This window comes from Bufo bufo, chromosome 9, assembly GCF_905171765.1.
Source record: "Bufo bufo chromosome 9, aBufBuf1.1, whole genome shotgun sequence".
Lineage (NCBI taxonomy): Eukaryota > Metazoa > Chordata > Amphibia > Anura > Bufonidae > Bufo > Bufo bufo.
Genome location: NC_053397.1, coordinates 94,787,111 through 94,801,326, shown reverse-complemented (window position 1 = coordinate 94,801,326; position 14,216 = coordinate 94,787,111). Strand labels below are relative to the sequence as shown.

Here is a 14,216-nt window from a genome sequence, read left to right as displayed (position 1 = left end):
CCATTCTGAGCATCCTACCTGAAGTATCAGTTCTTCCTGATTTGTTAAACCTATGTCCGAAAATACAGTAGTAAAGAAATAACACTGATACCAACAGCTTACAGACATTAACAATAGCTAAATATAGAGTCCAGGATATATAGTAGCAGACAGGTCTTGACTTGTACCTCCCAGCAATAGATTAACTTTTTTTCATGGCTAAATGACGTTACCGTCACAAATCAGTTTTTAAATCACTGAAGCTGATGAAATATCAAAGCTGCGTGTCATCCCTCGAGTCTTGGCAGGTTGTGTTGCAAAAGCTGCTTTTCCGGCTTGATGCATTGGCTGGAACATATGACAGTGGATCTGCTCTGATCAGGTAGCTGCAAATGACGGAAATAAACAAAACATTGTCTTACATTTAGAATATATCAGCATGGACAACAAACTAAACCTGACTCATCTGATTTTCAGAGCAGAAAAAAATATCATACTGTAGTTAGGTCAAATAAAGTAAAACAGGAAAAGTCTGATATTTTCTTGTCTAGGTTATGTCTGATTCTCTTTACTGAAGACGTATGAAACAAATACAAAATGCCATAACATTTTTAGAAATTCTAAGATGTATGAAACTGGAAACTCAAATTTCAGAACTTCCCATGGTTGGTAAAATAAATAAATAAATAGGATAAACTCTTAATATAAAAATACAAATATAAAAAGTATATAATAATGTCACATGGTTACAAACGCCATGCTCAGGATTTGGAGTGGTTACCAAAAGTGACCTTAGGCCTCGATCCCATTTTAACCTATTTTAAAGACCAATGGAGAATCTCACTCACACTCCAGTTTCATTGAGAAACCAGAAAAACACAATAAAACTGACAGACCAGAATTAATGAATAGAGCGCACAGACCTCTCTGTCACCTGTTTTAAGAATGCAAGTTTAATGTGTGCAGCCGCAACCCAGCTTATCTCAATATCTTTTCAGTACTGTATCTCATGGAATTCAGGTACACACTACAGACGGCAAGGAATCAATGAGTCAATCAGTGTTATTGGTGCTGTATTTAAATCCTGCTCTAGGACTGTTAGTCAGATGTTGCACATGCTACCTGGCCTGTGTGTTTCTTAGTTCTCTCTGCTAATGGTGGGTAGTTTTGTGTTTCTGACCCCGGTGTTTTAACAAATTTCTCTACCCGTGAAATTTCCCTACCCTCGTCACTTCCTGTTGTGACGCGGCCGCACCGGACATGACGTTCCCAGCTTTGGAAGGAGGTGTGACGCACCGCGCCTGCGCAGTGTGGGGGTAGGGAGATCTGATGGCCATTTGTTCTGTTAAATCTCCCTACCACTCACTGTGCACGGTCAGTGTCTGATCATCTGGTGCCAGCTGAGAAGTAAGGCGCAAGCGCATTAGGTGGCCCCTTCTCCCGAACTCTGGTGTGAAATTTCCCTACCCTGTTTTTGTGCGCCTGCGCGGCGCGACACACCTCCTTCCAAAGCTGGGAACGTCATGTCCGGTGTGGCCACGTCACAACAGGAAGTGATGAGGGTAGGGAAATTTCACGGGTAGGGAAATTTGTCAGAACACCGGCTTGTTTACTTGACTTTTTCCCTTCTCTTCACCTGATTTTGTGCTTAGTAACCATTATCCTGCCTTTGTGTTTCTGTACCTTTTGTCTCTCTTGGTTTTGACTTTGATAACCTCTGACATTAAATTTGGTTACTGTTTTAGCATTTGATGTTTGACCATTCTGTTTGTGACCCCGGCTAGTGTGAGGGTTAAGACTCCATGTTGTGCCTTGTACAGTCATTTTATGTTATAAGCCTTAAAACCTTTGTGTATAGAATCTGTGAATTTCTCTGTGTGAGACAACCATGACTTCAAGGTTACTCCTAGGTTCTAGCCCCTCCAGTTTTGTACCTTAAAGGAATTTGTACAATTTTTAAAAAGACAAGTCCGTGACAAACACCCACATTTAAGATTAAAGGGATGCTGCAGGCATATAGCCAAGAAATGCTTATTTCAGATTGTGAGTTATGATGCCAATGTTTTTATTTTATTCACTTTCTCTATTTAAAGATCCAGTCAGTTTTAAAAAGAAACCATATAAATCTTTACACTTTTACAAACAAAGTTCCCACCCACTCCCTCCCCCCACCCCTTCTATAATGCATCCTCTCTTCACCACCTCCCCTCCATAACCGAACAGAGGAAAGATGGGGAAGGCTGGAGAAAAAAGGGGAAGCTCTAGGGATTCCAATCTCCCCAGATTCTAAACCATTTTATCTCCTTCTTTCTTTGATTATACAGTATATATTCATATCTCTTATTAATATTTGTCAGGTTTAGCCATGCCTTCCCACTGGGGGCATCCCGCGCAAACCAAAAACGAGCTACTAGGAGTCTAGCCAGGAACATTATCTTAAACAGAAGATTTTTTTTTTATATATTGCTGACAGCCCACCTTGACGAGATACCCTAATACCCAACATTCAGCAGTAAAAGAAATCCGCACCTTCAGTTCTCCCTCTATGTAGTCATGAATAGTCTCCCAATATTGCTGTAAATGTTTAATTATGTCTCTCACTTTGGAAATGATCCAGAAATTTGCCTTATAATCTCTGCTTTCTGTCAATAAAGTTTAGAGAATTTCTTGAAACACAGCTCTATGCCGGTGTTGGTTTTTCTCTATGGATATCCATAACTTCTAATTGGGAATCCACTGCTCATCCGGCATTGGGGTCTTTGCCCCAACACTAGTATGTCTACTCGCCTGTCTGCTCCACTTGTCAGCAGCTACCTGGTGAACATAAGATATATTCTATTTAATCTGCTGGGACCAATAAGGGTTTTGCAGTTAAGTTCCTGAGAGAAGGATTACCCATCAGGGTGGCAATTTTACTCTGGGCAGGATCCTGTGGTGATAGGGGTGTTGCAAGGCAAGTTTGCCAGCTCTTGTTTAGCAGGATAGATAGAGCCAAGTCTGGCAGGGGTAGCACAGTTTGCTGCACTTGTGTCCCATCAGTTTTGCTACATATAGTACACTGCCTGTCAAAGAAAAAAAAAGTCGCCACCTGGATTTAACTAAGCAAATAGTTATGAGCCTCCTATTGGATAATTACTGCATGGACGATTATCTTTCAGCTGGCAACAAGTTATTTAACCCCAACAGGTGAAATGAGTTGCTTCTCATTTCTTAAACAGCCATGTCGAAGACACATCTCGTGGTCATGGAAAAGATGTTAGTCTGTTTGAGAAGGGTCAAATTATTGGCATGTATCAAGCAGAGAAAACATCTAAGGAGATTGCAGAAACTACTAAAATTAGGTTAAGAACTGTCCAACACATTGTTAAAAACTGGATGGATAGTGGGGACCCATCATTTTCGAGGAAGAAATGTGGCGGGAAAAAATCCTGAATGATCGTGATCGGCGGTCACTTAAATGTTTGAAATCAAATTGAATAAAAACAACAGTAGAACTCAGGGCTATGTTTAATAGTGAAAGTAAGAGCATTTCCACACGCACAATGCGAATGGGAACTCAAGGTATTGGGACTAAACAGCTGTGTAGCCATAAGAAAACCACTAATCAGTGAGGCAAACCAGAAAAAAAGGCTTCAATTTGCTAGGGAGCAAAAAGATTGGACTCTGGAGCAATGGAAGAAGGTCATGTGGTCTGATGAGTCCAGATTTACCCTGTTCCAGAGTGATGGGCGCATCAGGGTAAGAAGAGAGGCAGATGAAGTGATGCACCCATCATGCCTAGTGCCTACTGTACAAGCCTGTGGGGGCAGTGCTATGATCTGGGGTTGCTGCAGTTGGTCAGGTATAGGTTCAGCAACAGTATGTGCTCCAAGAATGAGGTCAGCTGACTACCTGAAAATACTGAATGACCAGGTTATTCCATCAATGTATTTTTTCTTCCCTGGTGGCCCAAGATGACAATGTCAGGATTCATCGGGCTCAAATTGTGAAAGAGTGGTTCAGGGAGCATGAGACATCATTTTCACATAGGTATTGGCCACCACAGAGTCCAGACCTTAACCCCATTGAGAATCTTTGGGACGTGCTGGAGAAAGCTTTGCACAGCAGTCAGACTCTACCATCATCAATGGAAGATCTTGGTGAAAAATTTATGGAAATAAACACTGGATGGAAATAAATTTTGTGACATTGCAGAAGCTTATCGAAATAATGCCACAGCGAATGCATGCCGTAATCAAAGCTAAAGGCGGTCCAACAAAATATTAGAGTGTGTGACATTTTATTTTTGGTGGTGAATTTTTTTTTGGACAGGCAGTGTATCATTAGATATAACAACACCAAGTTTAGACATGCACAAGACACAAAGAGCAAGTCGCATCCAAATGTCCACACTGACCACCTGGAAAGCCAAACAGAGATAATCTCCATGATTCTTTATTATTAGTGGGTCCATCAAAATGTACAAAGTGAAAAAATAGTGCAATGTTTTGACTAATACATTGTCTTATGTGTTGACTAATACAGACTCAAGCAGAGAAAGACTATGTATTAGGCCTCATGCGCACAACTGTATGTATTTTGTGGTCTGCAAAAAACGGATCCGCAAAAAATATGGATGAAATCCGTGTGCAGTCCGTATTTAGCGGAAAGGAACAGCTGGCCCTAATAGAACAGTACTATCCAATAATAGGATATTTTTTGCGGAACGGAAATACAGAAACGGAATGCACACGGAGTACCTTCTGTTTTTTTTGCTGACCCATTGAAATAAATGATTCTGTATACGGTCCGCAAAAAAATGAAATGGAAACGGAATGAAAATACGGTCGTGTGCAAGAGACCTTAGTCAAAATGTTGCTTTTTTTTGCACTATTTGATGGACGTACTATGAATAAATAATCATGGAGGATATTCTGTCGTCAACCTTAGTTTTGACCCAAAACTTCTGATATGCCACTATGACGTTTCAGAAGTCCTTAAAATGACAGGTGCTCTTTATTGCTGTAAATCCTGTTATTGCGTTATATATTGACCTGTTGACCTGTATACACATACCTATGTACATATATTACTTGTATGTAATCTTTATAATTCACTATGACTTTCCATACTTAGATCCAATTGGCGCCACAATTCAAATCCTTAACAGCAGCCCTTGAGACCGGGATCTCACAAGCCAAGTGTGCCGAGTCGAGGGCTCATCGTCCAGCCAAAAAGACCGCCGGGTAAGATTACATTGATCCTATAGCGATTGCTTCATCAAATACAGCGGGACGCCGCTGCAAGCATTAGTAGCTTTTTCAACATTTACCGCAACTATTGAACAGCTACATTTCTTTGAACTGTGGATAATTACGCACATGTGTTGACATAAAGTTGCAGGTACACTGAATTGCAACCTGGTACTACTCCCAATAGGAGAACTTTCTGTTCAGTCACAGACTAAAGGTTATAAGAGACTGGTTATACTAATGGACTATTTTTTCATTTGCCTGCAGGCTCATTACTGAATTAACTATATCCATGCAAATATCTTTATGAAACTATACTTTTTGGAGAGTGGAATAATTATGCAATAATTTTTATTCATTTTATATTTACTTGGGATCCGTATTTATATTGAGTATTATTTAATCTATTTTTAATATTATTATAGGACTGATACTTTGCTTTTACTTTGTTTTTATCTGCTGCTGTAATAAATGTCATTATATTTATATATTACCACTGTACAATAAAGATCCCTTTACTTAAGAGAGTGCCCCACTTCCATTTTATACTTGTTTCACTTTTTCAGACTGGGTGTTGTCTGTCAGTAGGAGCACCTCTGTTGGATCTCCACCTCACTCTAGTGCGACATTTCCTTATATTTATAGAACTTTCCATACTTATTTGTCAAAATGTTAACTGTCTGTGATTTTTTGATAAGTTGTCAAAAAATGTACCCTCTTCCTTTAGACTATGCTGTAGTTTACCCCTCCATTATCTGTGTTGTTACATAGGACTAAAGGACACCCCAGCCTGTTTGCTTTTTTTAAACCTAAAATTGACAGAAATTGAGTAATAAGCAAATTAAGCCCTGTCTTCTGTGCCACAAAATACTGTAAAAATGTGCCTATTTAAACATCATATTAAATAAGGTACTCTATGTCAGTACCGCAGATATAGTTTATCTATAACCATTGGACTATCAAACATGGAGAATTTAAGCATATTGCAATTTGTGAAACAGCTATTAAAAATATTAAGGTGTCACGCAGCTAGGAGCCGACCTCAATTCCCACTTTACATTTTAATGGCTTTTAATTCACTCTGGCTTGAAATGTTCAGCCATGCTGAATAAGTGCTTTTTTAACAGCCGCTAGAGAACTGCACTTTGTGGAAGTGTTTAAATACCTGCTTTGCTAACTCAGTCCGAAGAAAACTCTTCACCGTTCAGGAAATAACTGTCAGCGTACACTGAATTAGCAGTAAATGATGACCCTGCCACCCATTTACATGGGAAAATAACAAACAGGTTAATATCTGCAATGCTTTTAATCCTTGTACTAGAGCATGTAGGGAGGAATATTGCTTGTTACATAAAGGAGATTTTTTTTCTTTATTAAATAATAGTAGATCAAACCATGAGGCAGCGTCCGTACACAGCAGAAATTTTACCTAAAATTGACTTCCATTTTTGACCAGACTTATTGAGCTCCACAAAATTTTCACAGGCTTGAATAGCATGAATAGCATCATTATAGAGATCATCTGCTATATTCTCTACTGACCAAAGATATAACCTGAGGGGCATTCTCATGAACCACCCAGAAATACTTCATGCTCTCAACTATAGATGATCGTAGATATTGGCATTCCTTTGGTATTCAAACTAAGCTCCTTTATGTGAAGGAATAAGTGGAGCAGGAACCTGAATTCAATACTTTTCAGTGTCTTGGTATGCTGTGAAAATCTGCCCTATTGTGTCTATTACATTATGGAGACCACATGGTCACTAGTGGTGATCAAGCCCCAAAGTGCTCGGGTGTTCGGGTACTCGGGTCGAACACCTCGGGATGCTCGGGTGCTCTACCGAGCACCCGAGCACAATGGAAGTCAATGGGAGAACCCGAGTATTAAATCAGGCACCCCCTGCTCTGAAGAAGGAAGGGTGTCTGGTTCATAGGAAAAGGTCAGAAATTGATGGAAACACCACCGAATAGGTTCAGCATGGGGAGGATGTCTGGATGCATCTTGGACTCCCAGGTCGCTGTTGGGAACGATGTTGTTCGAGTAGTACGCCACTTTTACAGACTGACAATAATACACACAAAACCAAAGATAAAATCAATTTTAGAGGTAAAATTGTTAGGAAACATTCTTTCCTGTATATTTACTGGTATATAAAGTGCAAGTGCTGCCAAAAAATACAAGGAAGAGGCACTTCAATACAACCTGTATATCACATAAAGGAGGGCCTCATTCACATTGTGGTACAATTGTTCAGGTGGTGGGACTCTTAAACTCATAAAGCCTATGCACTAAGTGAAAGGGCTTCCAAAAATTACAAAGAACCAGCACTTCAATACACCCTTTATTACACATAAAAGAGGGCATCATACACCCTTGAAAAATTACAGTCCCACATAAATAACATTACCCCCTCCCCAGCTGCCTTCAACATACAGTCCCATGTAAATAACATTACCCCTCAATATTCAGTCCCATGTAAATAACATCACTCCCTTCCCCAGGCATCTTCAACATACAGCCCCATGTAAATAAAATCAACCCCTCCCCAGCCATCTCCAACATGCAGTCCCATGTAAATAGCATTACCCCTCAGCATTGAGTCCCATGTAAATAATATGACTCCCTCCCACAGCCGCCTTCAACATATAGTCCCATGTAAATAACATCACCCTGCCCCAGCCATCTCCAACACACAGTCCCATGTAAATAACATCACCCAGTCAATTTTCAGTCCCATGTAAATAATTTCCCTCCCTTCAGCCCTATCATACAGTCTCAGTTAAATAACTACAACTCCCAACATTGCTCTGCCTCTCACACTAAGTAATATACCCCTTCACTTACCTTTCCTCATGTAGCAGACAGGTCTTCTCTTCACTGCTGTCCTCTCCTGCACTGGTCACATGATGGTGACATAATCGCAGGTCCTTTTTTAGCTACTGCATTTAGAACTGATCACATGGGCTGTGATGTCATCATAGGTCCTTCAGCTCTTGCATGGCAGTAGATTCAATTGTATTGCCCTCCCGAGGACGGCAATACAGTTGGATCTATCTGGCAGGCAGTAGATTCGGGGCCTGGGACAAAACATCAGGGGCCCAAGCCCTGAATGTTTTAACCTAGCAACGCCCCTGCCAATTATATCAGAAAGTTAGTTAGCTCATATATATATATATATATATATATATAATACAGATAGTTAGTGGGAGATAGTCAGTGTAGGTTAGATAGTGATATAGTGTAGCTGATAGGTTCCAGTGCAGGGTGTTAGGTAGTGTGATAGGAATTCCTGTTTCTTTGCTGTCCATGCATAGATGCTACAGATATCGTGCTGTGATGTCACAACAATACTTAGTGCACCAATCAGTAATATCTACTCAGACCTGATAAAATGTGAAGTTGCATGTACTGCGCAAAAAATATGCACATCATTAGTGCCGATTTGTGCAATTGTGAAAATAATGACTGGAAATCACGAATTCTAGAATTCGCTAATTTATTGCAAATATTATGCAAAACATTTGTGAAATATCGTAAAAAACGAATATTGCCTATGCCGCTCATGAATACTAACTATCTAATGTAATTGGATAAGGAACAGGATCCAGATGACAGCACAGAACACAGCAAACTGCTCTCTCTCTCAGAACTGAAAAAAAAAAAAAAAACTGCAGAAAATGGGAGGTTCTTATATAGTAAGGGGTAGGCAACTTTCCTATTGGTTGTTAGGGTTGTTGCTAAGCTCTGACAAAGATATTGCAGCCTTCTCATTGGCTTACAAGCAAGAAGGGAAGTTAATTATGAAAAAAATAATCTAGAATATTCGCAATTACAAATATATAGCACTATATTCTACATCTTCGCGAATTCTCAAAGTGGCGATATATTCGCGATAAAAATTCACGATTAGAATATTTGCGATCAACACTAATGCACACGACCGTTGGCTGTTTTGCGGTCCGCAAACTGTTGCTCAGCAAAACATGGCTATTGGTAGTGTGTATTCCTCATTTTGCGGAACAGAACATCCTGCCCTCTACAGAACTGTCCTATCCTTGACCGTAAAATGGAGAAGAATAGGTAATTACATTTTTTTGAGGGCATACAGATGCAGATAGCATTGTGGCCCCATTGAAATGAATGCAGATCAGATGTGGACCAAAAATACTGTACGGTCTTGTGCATGAGCACTAAAGGGAAGCACTGTTACATGGTGCATTCTTGCTGACCATGTAGGCAGACAGACACAATTATGAGGGTATGACCACATAGGCACAAAATTGCAGGGGACACCAGCAGAACCGCACCACCAATTAGGTAAGGTGGCTGCGCAGCCCTGGTAACAAGTGGAGGGCAGTGGCATGGCTCAGGGATATGAGCACTTCCATTGTGGAACCGCTCATCTACATAGTCATCTGTATCGCCGTCCTCATGACAGCGATACAGATGGATGCTGCGGGCAGTGGAGAGGTGTCTCCCTTCCCCATTCCGTGAAAGGCTGCAGACGTCATTGAGTCGCCTGAGCCATACAGCATGGGACACAGACCAGAAGAGACCTGCATTGCTGCCAGCCTTATGGGGGTAAGTATGTGAGTTTCTTTTTTTTATATGGTACAATACAGGAGAGGAGCGCTGTTGGGGCACTTGTTACTGGCACATGATTGGGGGGGGCATCTATGGGGGAGCACTTCATACTGGCACATGATTAGGGGGCACTTTTTACTGACACATGATTGCGGGCATCTATGGGGGGCACTTTTTACTGGCACATTTTTAGGGGGGAATCTATGGGGACACAATTAGGGACACTTCTTATTAGCACATTTTTGGGGGTATCTATGGGGGAATCTACTGAGGCCACAAAGAAGGGGTATTTTATATGGGGGGGGCCCTATGAGGTAAGGGGGAGAGGAACACTATGGGGGATTCTACTGAGGCCACACAGAAGGGGTATTTTATATGGGGGGCTCTGTATAGTGGCATTTTATACTGGGACACATTATGATGGGTACTATGGGGAAGGGGGAGGGGAGTACTATGGGGTCATCTACGGGGGCCACTAAGAAGGGGTATTTTATACTTGCAAATGGGGGACACTGAGGGCATGTACTGGGGCACTCAATATGGGGCATTTTATACTGGTACATTATGGGGGGCACTAGGAGGAAGGCAGGAGAGAAGCACTATGGGGGCATTAACTGGGGGCACTATATACATAGGGGTATTTTATACTGGCACATTATGGGAGCACTATGGGGACATTAGCTCAACTGGGGGCATTAAAAGGGGGTATTTTTTGCACTAGCACACTGTCACGACCATGGTCATGGTCGTGACTCAGGATCCGGATGCAGTTGCCTATGGTCTGGGTTTTATTGTCAACCACATGGTGAGGGCTGCTGGTTTGTTGCCTCACGTGTGGTTGCCGCTGGCAACATGATTTGGTACTTGGCAGTATAGCAGCCTGAGCTGTTGCTAGGCAGCTTGCTGTCAAGTGCATGCGGTTACACCTGGTTGGGTGTGTGTGTGTATGTATGCACTTTGTATGTCTGGTGTGCACGAGGTTTATGTAGGTGTGCACTTTGTGACACTTCCCTTCACTGTGGCTGCCCTGGCAACGTTTGGTATTGTGTACATGTGGTGGCAGTGTCTCGGCCTTCTTGCTGACTCCCAGGACATGGTTGCCACGCATGTCGTTGCCTGCGGTAACAGCTGCAGTGTGATGTTTATTTGAACACTTCCCCTTTAAGTGGCTTTTTCCCTTGCCTGGTGTAGGAAGGGTTAACTCCCTTCTTAGTTTGTGAACACTAGGTGTGGCCACTTGGGGCTATTTAGCTCCTGCTGGATGCCAGACTCTGAGGGGTACTTCAGCCATGGTTAGCTGAAGTCATCCTCCTGGCTAATACAATCTGTCAGTGAGGACCACCCTTGTGGTCATAAATTATGTTACATGGTGTTATGAAGGTGTGTGTGTGGTCTCATTGTTATTGCAGCTTATGGTCCTGGGTTCCTGTGTGATGTGTGGTGTGTGCTGTCTTCGTTTGTGTTCTGGACAGCAGCACTTGCACATGGGTTCCAGGCTTTGTTGTCTGTGGCAGGTGAGTGTGGTGTTTGTTGCATTTACCTGCCATTGTCATAAGTTGTTTCTGTTCACCTTGTAGCTTGGCCACTTTAGACTCCTGTTTCTCTGCGTCCAGGAGGAACGGGCTGTCTACCCAGCTCCTAGCTCAGGGATCGGCGGAGGGTCAGAAGGGATCCGAGGTTCCTGAGCATGAGCCCTCCTACCTTCAAGGGCGGCTCATGCAGCTAGGAGTCAGGGTCAGATTAGGGAAGCTCTAGGAGGTGACCTGCTCCCTAATTCTGTGGTTCTGGCCAAGTAGCGACCTTTCCATCTTCTGGCACCGCACGGCTGAGGGTTTTCCCCATCCTCAGCCGTGACACACACATTATAAGTGGGCTTTTATACTGTCACATTATAAGGTGAATTATTACTACAGGGAGGCATTATGGTGGGCTTTATTACTACTGGGGGTCTATGGGGAACATGATTACTAGTATGGGCACTATGGGAGCATTATTACTTTTGGGGGACAGTGGGGACATGTTGGGGGCACTGTAGGAGCACTATTACTACCATGTGTGCCAATTAGGCTGCAGCTATCTCTTATTTAACTAATGAAACCTGCACTGTATAGCCGGCCTGCATTGTTAATGGGCAAGCCGCACCCTCAATACCAGGTGTCCATTAACAATGCAATGAGGTCTTTATTTGTAGTGATGAGCGGCAGGGGCCATATTCGAATTTGCAATATTTCGCAAATATTTTGTAGAATATTCGTCATATATTCCCGAATTCGAGAATTCGAGATTATATTCTTGATTGCGAAAATCGGCAATGTAATATTTGCATAATGCGCGTGAAATACAGGCGTGGGTCACTTATGCTACATTTTTCAAGCTGGTATAAGTTTCCTGAGACTGGAGAAAATGGTTGGCATGGCAGTGCATTAGAATAGCTTTATATACAGATAGAATGCTCTAATATATTTGCGCTTGTGAATTTTCGGCAATTAATGATGCGCCAATTTTTTCGCAATACGTGCAACTTGTGATATCACAGCTAGAGATGTCGCGAACATAAAAATTTTCGTTCGCGAACGGCGAAAGCGAATTTCTGCAAATGTTCGCGAACGGGCGAACCGGGCGAACCGCCATAGACTTCAATAGGCAGGCGAATTTTAAAACCCACAGGGACTCTTTCTAGCCACAGTAGTGATGGAAAAGTTGTTTCAAGGGGACTAACACCTGGACTGTGGCATGCCGGAGGGGGATCCATGGCAAAACTCCCATGGAAAATTACATAGTTGACGCAGAGTTGGGTTTTAATCCATAAAGGGCATAAATCACCTAACAATCCAATTTTTTTTTTGAACAACGTGGTTTAAAACATCCAGTGTGTGTATGCGATCAGGTATGATGTTGTATCGATCAGGTAGTGTAAGGGTTACGCCCGCTTCACAGACATTGACAGACCAAACTCCCCTTTTAATGCACCGCAAACAACCGCAAACAGTCCATTTGCCCAACCGCAAACTTCCCATTTGCACAAGGTTGGATACCAATCTAGCCATGTCCCGTCGATGTCATTGAAGGTTTCTTCCTCCACCCAGCCACGTACAACACCAAGGGTCCCCGAAAGGTGAATTGAATTGATTTTTCGAACGGGGAGATGGTTAAAAAAACACTGGCTCCCTCCCCTTTGTTTGAATCCACGCCACGGTCACTGTGTCTGCGCCGTGCAATTTACTGTCACACCCGATATAAGTGCTATTTTCTGTAGTACTATTCTCATCAGTTTAATCCCTGTTACGTCCCATATCAGGGTGGGATTGCCTTTTGTGAAAAAATTTTTTAGGCCTAGCCAGTGGCCACAATACAGTCTGTGTGGGCCTGACACACACTGGCTTGCAACTGTGATTATATCACAGAAAAATATTAAATAGATATTTTTTTTATCTGCGAGGTATTTGAGTGAGTGACACCCTGTAACGGTATAAGTGGAGGCCTAGCCACTAGCCAGTGGGCACAGTACAGTCTGTGTGGGCCTGACACACACTGGCTTGCAAATGTGATTATATCACAGAAAAATATTAAATAGAATTTTTTTTTTATCTGCGAGGTATTTTCTATCACACCCTGTATGAATGGTGTGCACACAGTACTGTCTGTGACTGAGCCTGCAGCCTCTCACACACGGGCAGTCCAGGAGGTGGGAGGGTCTGGGAGGGAGGGTCTGCTGCTGATTGGCTGGAATGTGTCTGCTGACTGTGAGGTACAGGGTCAAAGTTTACTCAATAATGATGTATAGGGGGCGGACCGAACATTGCACATGTTCGCCCGCCGCGGCGAACGCGAACAAGCGATGTTCGCCGGGAACTATTCGCCGGCGAACTATTCGGGCCATCTCTAATCACAGCACTATGTCTGTAGCATGTATGTATGAACAGCAGAACCTAACACCCTGCACTGGAACCTATCAGCTACACTATATCACTATCTAACCTACATTGACTATCTCCCCCTAACTCTCTGAATTATATAGAAGTTAACTGTCTAATGTAATACAACAAAGCACAGAGCACAGCAATGACACTGCTGTCTCTTTCATAACTGCAATAAACTGTAGAAAATGGCTGCTGGGGAGGTTCTTATATAGTAAGGGGTAGGCAACTTTTCTATTGGTTGCTAGGGACAAAGCCTTCTCATTGGCCCACAAGCTAGAAGAAGGGAGGGATGATCACCTGATGTGTACTGTGTTAAGAAACAAACAAAAAACAACGCCGAATATTCGTCATTACGAATATATAGCACTATATTCTAAATATTCACAAATTCTTGAAGTGCCGATGTTCGCAATAAAAATTTGCTTTTCTAATATTCGCGCTCAACACTATTTATTAGTTAAATTAGCCTAACTCGACCAGAGCACTTCCACACCCCAA

General features: G+C 42.3%; 1 protein-coding gene across 1 annotated transcript in view; it reads right to left on the bottom strand.

Moving 5' to 3' along the window:
- Positions 1–253: 253 nt before the first annotated feature.
- Positions 254–14,216, bottom strand: part of LOC120978569 (potassium channel subfamily T member 2-like) — a 1,475,081-nt gene continuing 1,461,118 nt past the window's right edge. Inside the window, 1 exon segment of the mRNA XM_040406800.1 lies at positions 254–365. Coding sequence (XP_040262734.1) covers positions 254–365 — 112 coding nt within the window.